A 14,360-nucleotide genomic window follows, 5' to 3' on the forward strand; every position below is an offset into this window, starting at 1 on the left:
AACATGGAGCCTGTCCCACCGTGGCTGGATGCGATCCAGCAGCCTAGATGGCTTTGCAGCACGAAGCCCTCTTCCTTGGACCACTGCGTTCTCCTTGGAGAATTTGTTTTGATGGGCTATTGGTAACCCACACACCCCGCTGACAGGGGGAGGTTGCAGGAGGGTGAAGCAGAAGTTTTGTGACTAGAAGGTTTTCTGTAAGACAGTGTTAACCCTCTGCTGCTCATTTTAGCGTCTTGGATCCAAGAGGGAAAAGAGGACAGTTGCTTGCAACAGGATGTTCAACTGCAAGGTTAGCTCAAAGATAGTTTTGCTTGGTGGAAAAGTTAAGGAGATGGTGCATTTTGCCCATTTAAGAACAGACTGAGCATGGGTAGCCACTGATTAATGCCCTAAAAACCTCCCGTTGACAGTACAGAAAGGACAAAAGCGAAGAGCTTACCAGACCATGGAGAATGAGCTATTTTTTCAACTTAGTCATCATGTAGCTGACCACTGAGTCACATTATAAATCTGTGCTGGAGAATATTTACTGCTGTGCATGTAAGCCCAGTCTGCAAGAAAGTAGAGGGCTTCATTCTCATTTCAGACACCAATGTTCAACAAAAGACCACCAAAATGTCTACAGAAGAAGCAAAATGCTTCTGCATTCAACGTTTTTCCACAGAACGCTGGCTGAACTGGAAATTACATTGGCCAGAGAAAGAAACTGAAAGTATTATTTTCCCTAATGGAACTCAGAATTGCAGAAATTAGATATGGGAAAGTCCTATTAGCTCATCCCAGTTTCTTCCTGCCTGTAGAGGATTGTTCCCTACACTACATTTTCTGATCTAGTGTTAAGTGACTAGCAGCAGGACTTCCACTATTTCCCCTGTTCCACATCCTGATGAATCTTCTTGTTAGGAAATGTTTCTTGATAATCAGACTTACTTTCCACTGATTAATATAGAATCACAGAATCACTTAAGTTGGAAAAGACCTTCAAGATTATCAAGTCTAACCGTTAACCCAGGACTGCCAAGTTCACCACTAAACCACATCCCTAAGCACCACATCCACGTGTTTCTTAAACACCTCCAGGGACAGTGATGCCACCACGCCCTTGGGCAGCCTGTTCCAATATCTTCTACTTTATCGCCATATCATCTTATCAGCACATCCAAAACAGCTTTTCCTCTTGAAAGATGATCATGCTTTTTAGGTACATTTACCTTGCTCTCAAACTTTCCCCTCTCACTCTTGGTCAACAGCTAACGTGTGTACTCCATCCCTAAGAGCTGTACTCATCAACCAGTCCAGTCAGGCCCTTTACTGCTTTCTCTGCTCTCTCCTGAATTTGTGATATTTCTAACACTTCCAGTATCAAAACACCTACTGAAATAAGTAATCTCAAAAGTGCCAAGGTGCTGGGATCATGTTTGCCACTGGTACAGAACCACATTAGCGGTATTTATTTTATTTTGTATTTTTTAAACCACAGGAACTGTTTTGGTCTGTTCTATGTAAACAAAACTCATCTTTGTATGTCTGAGAAGCAATTAGTGCACCCAGTACTCTGCCAGCCTCCCCCCCCACCTGGCAGCAGGTTTCACCTACTTTACTTACAGTAATATTCTGTTCATAAAAGCCAGCACCACGGCTGCAGCGCCGGTGGTGAACACCAGATGCCCAACATTCATTTTGTCATGTTTGGGTCTGCTGCTAGCCCCCTTCACCTGGGCTTTCAAAGTGAGACTGAGAAACCCTGTGACTCATGACTATTAGAGCCCATGACACTTACTGCAAGCACAGAGAAGTTGCTTCAGTATCTTGGCCAACTTGTGAGTTGGATATTTATACTCTGCCTGCCTAAATCTCCTCTAGCAGTGCTAGAGAAGGTTGTCTCCCTGTTTCAAGCACTCCTGTGCCAGCACTGCTGAGCACAAAACCTGCCGTGCCCCATACTGGGGGTAGCTGCGATGATTCATCCTCATCTTCTATCTGCTTCAGAGGCGTCTGGAGAGCCACTGCAGCAGTGCGGGCTCCCTGCTGGTGAGCTGTAACAGCCCCCCGACATGCCCCCCGGCAAACCTCCCATCCAGTGGCTGTGTACAGGTTTGGGGCAGCTCAGGGCACATGGAAACCTTGGTCCAGGCCAAAGCTCAGGCAACCAACACGTGGTAGTGACACAGCACTAGTATGACCTAGCTCAGTAGTGGCTTGAATCGCAACTGCCTGCTTCCCTGTCCCCATTCTCCTCCTCTCCAAGAGGGACATGCAGAGCTCCTGGGATGGCTTCAGAGGAGGAATATAAAACCAGAATAAACATATGAAGTGCCACATCTGCATAGAGATACTGTCCAGAGTGAGAATACCTTAAAAATAAATCTTATCTAGTAGGCAGAGGAGAAGCCAGGTAGTTTTGGCCAGACCAACCAACGTCTGACAGTATTTACTATATGAAACTGCCCAATGACCAAAGCAGAGATGAGCTTATGCTCAGTAGGGAGATGTTACTAATGGAGACACTGTAACTGTAAATTAAGGCAGAATGATTAAAGGACTGAAACCCAACCAGCAGCTCAGCACTACCCTGCATCTCAGATGCAATATATTTTCACTGAATCAAGTTTTAACTCCTATGAAGCATTTGAGAGGAACTCTTAACTGAAGGTTGGCCAGCAGGTGGGTGAGCCCACTGTTACCCTCCAGACAGCTTGTCTCCCCCCACAGTGGACCTGATAACCCAATACCCTACCAAGTGCAATACAAAGAGTCAGTGCCGCATCAGGAAGGCATCAGAGCCTGGTGGCTGCAGAGCCCTGTACACCAGGAGCCAAGGAACAAGAGCTTGGAGCTGTACACCTGGCCTGATTGCAACTGTGCACACAACAGTCCTCCTCTCCTCAATCTGCCTCTATCTCTTCCTCCCCATCTTTTCTTCTTCCTGGGCTTTTCGGGATAGACTGTGCACTTCTATGCAGCGGGGATGGTGGCTGCAATCTTCCAGGGAGTCTCTAGGCACTGCAAAAGAGAAATGCTGCTAAACTTTAAGCTCAGCTACTACATTTATTTTTAAACAGCAAAGGCAAAGCATAAATGCAGATGTGTATGTAAAAAAAACCACTCATTTTGTGGTTGGAAATAAGAGTTGTCAGCTACTTCACCACCTGAAGCGGCAGGGGGGGGTGGGGAGAAATGAGAAGGGCACATTGTTCAGAGCAGCATCAAACCTTTCAGTCCTTCCAGAGAAGGTACCTGCTCGGTGTCATCAGAAAGACCCAAGCCAGTGCAGGACAGAACAAACTTATTTCCAGTAAGATGCATCACAGCCAGTGCTCTCGCAGCGATGTGGCTCAAGCCCTCTGTGTCACCTTTACTGCACCATGCTGAGGGCTGTGCTACTTGTAGTAGTGCCAAGAAATGGACTTAAGCCACAGGCTCACCATCAATCCCTCATGTAAATATCTCATTTAGTCTTTCTGCAACTTGCCACTCCCCAAATGCTCTGTACTGGCAGGAGTCAGTCTCTAGGACCATGATGTTGTGTGCCAAGTTGTTACGTCAGCTAAAGCCCTTCACAAGGTAAGGTAGAAGAAAGGAAAAACCCAGAGCCCTTCTCCTTCAACTTATGCGTAAGTTACTGCATTTTTCTGTCATTGGCTCCACAAAACGATCTGCTAGACTCAAAACCCAGAGGATCCTGCTGGAGTAGACTTTTATCTCTGGTTAGATGTCAACACCAGCTCCACCTTTGTGGCAGGGACAAGCTCTGTGCTCAACTCATCCCCAGGACAAACATCTTGACATAATTTGTTTAGACACAATGACCCATAGCTGAGTTATCAGACCACAACAGCACTCAGGGATACCAGGCAGGAAACGGCATGTCCTGTGTTTAACTATGTATGTTAGACCCTAATTAAGAGCTGTTAAGGATCAATGGGTCTGGAGCCAGGCGTGTTTTCAGTGGTTCTACAAAGGATCAGCAGGGTGTTTTCACAGCCTTCCAAACTAAATCCACATGAACAGATGAGCACAAGCTGCCTTGGGACAACACAGTGACTTTGCTTTACCCCATCACATAGCAGTGTCACCCTGCTCCTGAACCCCAGCACCTCATTTACTCCACAGCTGCCCCGAGGGCAAAGCTGCTCGCTAGGGACATTTAGCTTGTGAGGAGATACTACTACAAACCAGTAGCAGGGGCAGCTCCCAGGGTAGCTGCGTGTGACACCAAAACTCCTGTTTCTGTTCCTGCACTTAACCCAGCCACTGAAGCCCACAGCAAAGCTCTCTTCAGTGCAGAACACCAATTTCAGGGTACTTGTGCCGTCTACATCACTGGACGTTCCTGAAATACTAATGTCAGCTTGAGTTTAAACAAAGAACGGCATTCAGATATATTTTCTGTGCCATTCGTTGCAGCATTTTAAGAAAACCATGGTTCTTTACATTCTGATTTATCAGGGTCTACCAGATGCCTACCTAGGCTAAACTCTTGCTCAGGGATCTTTTAATGGAAGATAAGCACTAGATAAAGAACCAATACGCTTTTCTTTAGGGAAAGAGCCAAGTATTTAGCCAAAACTCCTATAGCTGGTGGCAGAACTAGTCAGCTCTGTGGCCAGTGATCAGCCAGCACAAAGCAGACTAGGAGCAGCAACTTGCATTGCTCTGTGCTGCACTCCTTGGGTGCTGAGGAGCACAGAGATCCACATGCTTGGTTGCATCTTTCCATCCATATCCTCCAAGCGCATACAACCAGAAAAGGTTTTAGTAAGAGACAGTACCACTCTGCCAGAAAGAGCATGTGATACACCATGGGCATGACCACAATGTGAATAGGAAACAAGTCTGTGCGTACAACAATTCAGCTGTGTTAATCCATAAGTAGTAACACACCATCTCCACGTTTCAGAGATGCATTGGTACTTCCTACTGCAGAGTTCTCACTGTGCTTTGGATCAGAGGACTGCACGCTGCCTGTTTGACTTCCTTGCTATGGCACTGCAGAAATATCTGCCCCACTCTCCTCTGGGGAGGCACCTGATGCTACCGCTGAGACAGCTGTGTTGCAGGCTCACAAGCATCTGTGAAAAACTCAGAGGAAGCAGGGTTACACCAGAAAACTGCTTTCTGGGAACAAGGCAATCCCAGCCGTTAAAACAACAGCTTGAACAAAAAAAGTAGTTACACCCACCAGGACCCCTGCAGGTGGCCTTCTCCCTCCCCAGCCCCCCCCCTGCCGTCTCCTGCTCTCAAAGCTAGAGGAGCAAATTGCTTCCGCTCATTAGCATTTGACAAATAACCACAGAAGGAAAACAAGTCCCCAGCAGGGTATGAATGAGCTCAGGCCTTTATTGCCATCTGACTGCACCAAATAAGCATGTCATCAATTTTCCATGCTCTATTGCACTGTTTCTCCCTTTTGGAGAAGGATGAGCACCCTTGCCTACTCAGGCAGGTTCAGAGTGGCCAAGTCAAAACAGAGCAGCAAGAGATAATGATCCGAGAGCTGCAAGATGGGAGCAGAGGTGACACATGGCAACTTCTCAGCCTCTAGGCAGAGATACCAGCGAGTGTTAGGGTGGCACTGCAGGAAGGGCTGTGAGCAGCATCCTCATGTATTGACCTCTCTAACATGAACTGCAAGCAATAGCAGTGGCTCACGGGAATGTGTTTTAACAGAGCTGAGGGGACCCAAGGCAGCCTGCCTAGCTCATGTCCTGGGTGGAAGGAAGCACAGAAAACCAGTCACCCATTAGCCCTGCCACTGGGTCAGCAGTGGCTGCTTCTAGCATACATGTACCATAAGACCAAGGCCACAAGCATTTGAGCAGAACCATCCCTACCATTTATTTTTAACCTCCAATAATACTCTGACACGGTGCCACTAGGTCTCTGGCCAAGGATTTAGAAGGGGGAAGAGGGGTACTGATTTCCATGGCACCAGCTTTTCTCAAAGCCTGGATCTGGTACAGTCCTGTCACTGTTAGAAGCCTCCACACTGACTGCATCACAGGAGCACCTGGTCCCTCCATGGGCCTTGCAAGTATTGCTGTGGAATTTAACATTTTTCCTTCAAAAAAGGACTCTGGATTTTCCCTGGGGCCAAATGGCTCCCGTGTTCCACTTCAAAGGGAGAGGAGGTATATGAAGCATTTCTGCACCTGGCCTGGGATCCACAGGCAGTGGAGGGGCAGTTTGGATTTACCTGCTTGCTTCAAGGACAGCAAGAGCAGACAAGGTCCTCAGTGGAAATCAGGCAGGTTTTTCTGTGGAGTTTTGTAAACACAACCATTTCAGGCAGGACTGAGTCAGTAATACTCACAGAGAATTAGAAAAGATTATTATCTTCACATGCAAGCAGAATGTGCACTTTTTATGAGTACAAACATGGACTCACACTTTCATGAACTCCCACTCACACATAGTTCAAGTGTTAATAAATGGTTGAGTAGCTGAGGTTTTAATGAGTAGTCAGCAGGGAGGTTAGGAAAGCTATAGCCAGGAATGTAAGTGCTCATGAGGAAATCTTAGGAAGAGCTGCCATGGAGTATATAAATAAAAATTAAACATCAATTAGAAGAATGTAGTCAGGTCAATTAAAAGTTAAGATTTTCAGGTTTTATTTTTCTTTGAACTAAGAAGCATTTCAAGTTGAATCCAAGTTATTTTAAGTCTTTTATTATTTAGGATTAAAAAAATCCAAACGTGTGCCTGAGCTCTAGGAATCAGCTCTTTAGTTCATCCTTTTGCACAGTGCCAGCTACTCCTGGGAAGAATAACTTGGAAAGGGAACTTGTACGCTGCAGACATTTTATAGCCCTTCACATCCTTTAACCAGGTTCTCCACTGTACGTCTAGTTTTCTGATATAATCAGGAGCAGCCGAGGGGAATCCAGGGGAAGGTATGGTAGGCAGCTGCTCCTCTGCAGCCCTGGGGAAGCCAGGTCACTGTCCATGCCCATCACCTCTGCACACAGCAGGAAGCAGTTGCTGCTTGAGACTCGCTCTGCGTTCTGCCATCTCTCTGCACCTCACACCCTGCTCCCACCTCTAAATCCTGCCTACACCTTCACTGCGCCACAGTCTGTGCCCATCAGGCTCAGCCCCACTCCTGCAGCCAGCTGGCCGTCGGGGACCAGCAGAGCTCCTGCAGCCACTCCTGGAAAGCTCAGTAAATAGGGGGGATTAAGATAATCTTGGGCACAAACCTTTACTCAGCACTCCCCTAAAGCACCGAAGGGAAGGTGCTGTAAACAGCATGTAAGACAGGACATTTATTCCTGCATTGATTGCAGGCAGGCCTAGGCAAGGCAGCATGAGAAGCCTTGTTCCTTCCCACGAGATGGTCAGAGAGGCCATTTCACATCAGGAGGAGACAAGGAGGCAGCACGACCCAGTTAGGAGCTCAGGACAGAACTGATGCCCTGCACCCACTCAGCTGCCTTTACCCATGCAGCACTCCTGCCAGCAGGGCAGGAAAGCCCCTAAAGCTGGGCTGCTCCCCCAGCCCACCAGCAACCCACCCTGCTGCCTGTGCCACAGTTCAGACACCCACCCCCCAACACCCCCAGCCCCAGGGGGGCAGCAGAAGTGGCCCCCAGAGGAGCTCAGAGACCCTAACCCCTGTCAGACAGACCTCACCTTTCAGCAATACCACGAGCACACTTACCACCGAAGATCTTACTTTCAGCTTACTCTCCCCCCTCCCCAATTAATCACCTGTAGAGAATCGTTACAAACACCCCTCCCCACACTGCCAACACAAACCTCAGCAGCAGCTCCTACCACCAGCTCCAAAGCACAGACCCGGCTGCCCTTTTTACGCCTCCAAGCTGGTTCCTCCTCACAGGGTTCCCATTCCCCAGCTCTCCCAGCTGCTCGGGGACAGCCCCAGAGAGCCCCTTCCTCCCCCCAGGCTGCCCCAGCCGCCTTAAAGTGCCAGCCCCGCCAGCCAGGGCTGTGTTACAAGGGATTATCAGGGCCAGGACGATGCTACAGCAAATACGGTCCGAACAGGATGCTACAGTTTGTCGGTGCCTCCTCCGGTTTCATAAGTGCACCCCACTGCTTTCGGGGACTGGCTCCAGATTCACACAAAGTGGTTCTGCTATTCTGAGAAATTACAAAATCAAACCAGTTCCTGACGGTTCTTGTCTGATCTAAGTAAAAGCAAGTGGCCAGCTATATATAGATCTGATTGACTGACATCTCAATAGCTTCCTGCCTGGCTTTCCTGTGTGTCATGGTGCACAAATCCAACTCCTTTTTACGTGGGTGTTGTTTTTTTCAGTGCATCTTCACATCATTAACACCAGCTTGCAGACATGGCCATTATCCCTGGTTTTCTGACTGCTCTCCCTGACTACTGTCTCTAAGCTGGGGGCAGCACCTGAAGCCCACAGGAACACCCAGCATCTGGGTTGCTGCAGCCCAAGGGACAGAGATTAAACAGGTGCTGGAAAAAATCAGGTCCTGTTACTCAAAATAGTGGTGGAGGGTCCTTGCACAGCTTCCTGGCACTAGTTGTTATGCTCATAAGAAAGCAGTCCATGAAATAGGTGCTCCTTTTCATCTGCATTTCACAGTGCAGGAAAACAAAGTTTTATGAGGTTTGTGCAGGTCTGTTGAGGTTGTATCAGGGTTGCTCAGGTCCACCCAGAGGTACTGCTAAGGAACAGAGCTGTGGTTTGGAGGAGAAGCTTAGCTATGCCCAGAAGACCCTGGGCTGGTGTATGGGCAACAGAAAGCACCAGGACAGTAGGACAAACTTTTTTAAAGCAAGAGCTTTAGAGGGGCTATAAATCATCCTGTTCAAATCTGGTCTCAGACTTCAGGGGGTAACTTTCCCTCAAGGCTGGAGATGCAGAGGTTTTTTTGAATAAGGGTAATTTTCTAATAGGGTTCACTTGTGGCAGCAAGGCTCGTGTGAAATGGTTGGCGTAGCCTGAACCAACCTCTGATCCCTGGGTTCGTTCTCCTATCTCTGTGAGACTTTCTTGACTCACAGCCCTGTGCTTGGAGAGGAAAGCCAATCTGCTTATAACAGAACCTCCTGTGTAGGCAGCTGGAAACTCTGAGCTCAGTGGTCATCAGTGGCTTCTGCCGTCTCATTTTCACCTGTCTGAACAACTGGCAAACACGTTCCATTTGCTGTGATGTTCTGGTCCTGGACTTTCCAGAAAAGGAAATCAGCATCTTTGGGTGCAGCGTCCTTGTACATAATCACTGTTTATCCCAGGTAGCTAGTGGAAATTAGTAGCACATGAAGGCGGCCATCGACCTTCCGCTGCCCACTCAGCACTTCCTCTTCCTTGACTTGTGAATGTGACTCATGAGCCTGACGCTACAGTTAAAAGGAAGATTGCAATCCTCACTCCTCACATCCTTCAACCCACCTTCCTGGGATCTGCTCTCCCCTGGGACCAGGCTGAGGTTGGGGAGACCTGGCGATCATCTCATCTCGTTGCAGGAGCTGAACCTGGGGGCTATGCCTGTCTGTCCAGTGTCTGAGCTGCTTTATGCTTGGAGGCATGAAGGGATTAGGCCGTTTGCTTTGGTTCCAAGCACTGACTCCAGTTAGGGTCTGAGCTACATGGTGTTTTCATTCGCCTTCTGTGTCCCAGACTGGCAGGTCTGCCAAGACCCCACTTGGCTTCATTTGATGAATTTGATGAAAGGGGCTTCACAACTCAGGCTTATTTGTGCTGTGCCTGGTACGGTTGACGCTAGTCCTGCACCCAAGCTGCAAACGCCACTGGCAGCTTCCTGTTGTGGTTTCCTGCCTCAGCCAAAACACCCCCTTGTCAGAGCCTGCTCTCCCTTCCTGTTCTCATCAGGGCCATTTCTGGGCTTAATGAAGGCAACAAATAAATAGGTAGAGAAGAATCTGGTTGCCATAAATCCAGCTCCCTGTGGGTGTTTGCTATTGTAGGCTGGGCAGAGCGGGGTGCACACCACCAAAATGGTCTCTCCTGAGCAGTTTCCACCTGAACCCTGTCCTGTTCCAGCTGATACAGAGCACGTGTCCAGCCAACCCCTTCACAGCTCCGGTGGTCCCAGAGGCTGGCAGCCCTGCCACCATGCTGCTGAGTGGTCTGAAGTAGGCTGGGTGAGATGGAGCAAGGCTGACCACCAGCCCAGACACAGCTCCAGCCCCTGCCTGAGAGCAGATGCCACTTCTGGAATAGTGCAGTGGGCACAACCCATTGAGCAGCAACCTCTCCTGTCATGTTCCGAAATGAGAGCTACGTTGGGGAGAATCCCAGCAAACACCCAGCGTGCTGGCCGAAGAGCTGATGTGTTCTTTGGTCTGAACGTGAGTGATGCATTTGCAGGAAATGCGGATGGAGACAAACACATCTTTTCTGGGTCAGCATCTGCGCAATGACAAAATTGAAGATCAGGCTCCAAGGAACAAATGAGATCCTTTAAATATGATAACATTTCCATTAATCACCGGAAATTGGCTTCTGTTTGTGGGTGGGATTTTAGATGATTCGATACAAGACTTATAGGTCTTTGGCAGAAGGGGCTTGGCAGTGCCTCAGTCAATGAAGTGCCATTTCTCGCTGGATTCCCACTGCAAGGGTCTGCAGCAGCGCGGCGGTAAGTTTGTTTCTGGTTTTAGGCTGTGCTGAACAGGAGGCTCCAAGAACGCTTGCATGTTGCAGCTTGACAGAGACAGTGGGATTAAACTCACTTTGCAGTGATGGCTGGCCGCTGAGCTCCAGCTTCCTCTGGAGCATGTGCACAATGTAGAAATAGGAACTGCCAGACAAAATCAGAGTATTGGCCAAATTCAGAAGCCAGCCAGATTCAGGTATTGTGGGAAAAAAATCCATAATTTTTTCAAGAGACAATTAGAAGAAAGTTCCTTCTTGTTCCTGTCAACTGACGGTTAATGTCTGCTCTGAACCACTTGGGTTTATCTTGTTTGGTGCAATTATGTATCTATACATTTTTTAGACATTTAATATCAATCTCGTGTTTTAATCATATTGCTTTTAAGATTTTGGCCTTACAGACCCTCATGGCAAAATTAATTCATTCAGAGCAGCAAAAGAATTTCCTTTTATTGTGAACAGGCCTGTAGAGAAAATAGTAGGAAGTCAAAGCTAAAAACTTCGGGATGGATGTAAGAAGCACATTTTTAATAGTGAAGGTAAATAAGCATTGAAACAATTAATTGTAGCATTCAGTGCATTCCCGATTGCTTAAAATCTTTAAATCAAGATTGGATGGATTTTTACTAACAATTTCTAGCTCCATTCAGGGCAGGATAGAAGAATCACTGTGGGATTCTCTGGCTGGGATATGAGTGCAGCCACTGCTGCTCTTCATGTTATGTTTGAAACAACCCTGCAGGCAGCCAGCTGAGGGCCTAAGAACCTCTAGACAGATGAATCTGAATTCCAATTAAACCTTTTTGCAGAATTATATGTCAGTGAAGAATTTTGCTTCTCTCTTCCAGATAGAGCAGCGGCAGTGTTTGAGCCAACCCAAGCAGTCCTGGTAAGCGCACAGAGATGCCCGATGCTGCTGCTCACCTGCCCTTTTACTATGGCAGTATTGCCAGGTCAGAAGCGGAGGAGTACCTCAAGCTGGCGGGGATGTCGGACGGGCTGTTCCTGCTGCGGCAGTGCCTGCGCAGTCTGGGGGGGTACGTCCTCTCCATGGTCTGCAACCTGCAGTTTTACCATTACGCCATCGAGCGCCAGATGAATGGTACCTACGCCATTGCAGGGGGCAAAGCACACTGTGGGCCAGAGGAGCTCTGCGAGTTTTACTCCAAGGATGCCGACGGGCTCTGCTGCACCCTCCGCAAGCCCTGCAACCGCCCCAGTGGTGTGGAGCCCCAGCCTGGTGTTTTTGACAGCATGAGGGACAATATGGTGCGCGAATATGTCCGGCAGACGTGGAAATTGGAGGTACTGGCCATTGCCAAATGTGGTGTGGGACTGTGCAAGCTCCCCAGGGGCTTACTGCTGCTTGCCAGTCCAACCTCCTCTGTCGCTGTTATCCTCTTAGAGCATGGTAAAGCAAGGTCCTTCTCCTCAGAGGCTGCTGGCACTAAGAGCAGTCTTAAACCTCTCTCTTTTCCAGTTTCTTCTTCAGAAACAGGTCTAAACACCTTCCCAAGCCTTCAGGCTCTTCCTCTGAACAGATGGCGTTGCATTTGCTCTGCAGGGCTTTGGAGCTCACTGCACACTTTGCAAGCATTGCCCCATGTGCTGTTTGCTCCTCTGCAGCATGTGGGACACTCACTTCAGTTAGACCAATGCTCTCCATGAGGTGCCTGTGCCTCCATAACATTGGTAATGAAACCAGACTTAAATTCTTGCTCAGGATTTCCTTGCTTTTTAAAGTCAGTGGAGGTTTTGCCTGTGAGAGTGAGGTACTGGGTACTGGACCAGTTCTGCCTATTTACATTTAAAAATAGCTACACATACGTTCCTGCATTTTATTGTGGATTGGAATATATATGTAATATATGTGTAAGGCAAACCTCTGTAAATAGTCACACTGGCAGTCATGTAATTAATTTCCTACTTGCTGTCACTTTGACAGTGACTACTTTGACACTTCCAAGTCCTTGCAGAAAGATGGCTCAGGCATTCTGCTTATGGAGCCTTTCTATGAAAGACCCCTACATGCGGCCTATTTTAGACCAAAGGTGCTTGGCAGAATGAGGTATCCTATAGGGTTTCTCCATGAAGCTGGTCTGTGGGCACTGGTAGATAACACAAAGGACATTGCCACCTACTGGCAAACGAAAAGCTACAGTTGTTTATAAAATGTGTGGGACCGGTAAAATTAATTTAGGGTCTCCCACATGACTTCCAGACTGCACTGCTCTGACAAGTTGTAGTGTCTGGGGACAGTGAGCAGCCAGGAAGGCAGAAGCTCGAGAAAGAGGTCCTGCTTTCCCAGGAATGCAAGGCTGAAAGACAGACACCCTGCGAGCCTGACATACAGGTCCCCTGTATGAATATGATGACTTCTCTCTTCCCTCACCAGCAAGTCAACGGACTTCAGCTGGATTCGAGGAGTGGGACCAATGGAGATAAGGAAGGAATTCTGCTCTGCAGCAGAATATGATTCAAACCACTGTTGCTATAGGCTTGATTAAGGTCACAGGCACTTAAACTACGAGACCTTCCAAGTTTCCTGTGTCATCTTCCCCAAAGGGTGCAAAATAAACCGTGCTGAAGCCATGCAACTATGCAGCAGAATGGCAGGAGGTCTAATTTCTCACTGTTTTCCAGGGGGATGCGCTTGAACAGGCCATCATAAGCCAGGCTCCACAGGTGGAGAAGCTCATCGCCACCACAGCCCACGAGAGGATGCCCTGGTACCATGGCAGCATCGCCCGCGATGAAGCTGAACGGAGGCTCTACTCAGGGGCACAACCTGATGGGAAATTCCTGTGAGCATGCAAAAACCTGGCAGAAGCTGTGATCCCTGTACTTTTTACCATTTCCCCACCACCACTATCCTGCAGTTATTTGTTTCACATGACAGTTCCTGGGAGGAGGTTTAGCTGAATATGGTCAGGCTGTGGTTACAGATCTTTCAAAGACAGGGTCTGATCCTTCAAACCTATCATTGTCCAGACAGTATCTGGCCTCCATGAAGAGCCAATCTTGAGCTTTATTTGTTTCTCATGTTTAGATATCTCTATGAAGTATGCTTGTTAATGCACTGGATGATATGAGATATAGGGTTAGTGGGTGAAGACATTTAACACTGACATGTAAACAATGTATGGCCAATAAAATGCAGAAGAAAGCATTTGCTCTGCATCCCTGCTGAGGTGAGACAGCCCTTAATTTAATTATCTTCTGAATGAATTAGGGAAAGAAAGAATTAGCTGGAGAGGGTGGAGGAGAGGGGCAAGAGACTGAAAGTGAAGGGTCCCTCCTCAGCCTCTGCAGAGGGATGTTGGGAAGGTGGCAATTCCAACGTGGGGGGCAGGGGCACCTTACTAAGTGCCCACCCAGTGACCTGCCACTGCTGCAGCCATGATAATTTGCAGGGCAAAACCTAGAGTTGCTTTTAACAGTTCTCCCTCCTACCAGGCTGAGAGAAAGGAAGGAAAACGGTGCCTATGCCCTCTCCCTCATCTATGGCAAAACAGTGTATCACTATCGGATAGACCAGGACAAGTCCGGCAAGTACTCCATCCCTGAGGGCACCAAGTTCGACACGCTCTGGCAGGTACCGTGCTGTGGGACGCTGACCACTAGTGTCCTAATAAAGCAAAGGCATTTTTCCCTTGTTATAGCTGCCCATGCCCTGAAGGACAGGAAAGGCCACGTGGAGCTTTAGAACTGTACATAGATTGTTGTAGCCCCTTGCAGAAAGCC

At 48.2% G+C, this 14,360-nt stretch overlaps 1 protein-coding gene across 3 annotated transcripts in view; it reads left to right on the forward strand.

The window, feature by feature from the left end:
• LOC101916784 (tyrosine-protein kinase ZAP-70) overlaps window positions 1–14,360 on the forward strand; it is a 28,849-nt gene that overhangs the window by 6,299 nt on the left and 8,190 nt on the right. Inside the window, exons 2-5 of one of the 3 annotated variants that reach the window (XM_055806299.1) lie at window positions 11,465–11,653; window positions 11,737–11,921; window positions 13,260–13,420; window positions 14,073–14,211. In XM_055806299.1, coding sequence (XP_055662274.1) covers window positions 11,465–11,653; window positions 11,737–11,921; window positions 13,260–13,420; window positions 14,073–14,211 — 674 coding nt within the window. Of the gene's footprint in view, window positions 1–11,443; window positions 11,922–13,259; window positions 13,421–14,072; window positions 14,212–14,360 lie in introns of all 3 variants that reach the window. The other 2 variants (XM_005241684.4, XM_055806300.1) reach the window with 2 other exon arrangements.

Source organism: Falco peregrinus, chromosome 5 (genome assembly GCF_023634155.1).
Source record: "Falco peregrinus isolate bFalPer1 chromosome 5, bFalPer1.pri, whole genome shotgun sequence".
Lineage (NCBI taxonomy): Eukaryota > Metazoa > Chordata > Aves > Falconiformes > Falconidae > Falco > Falco peregrinus.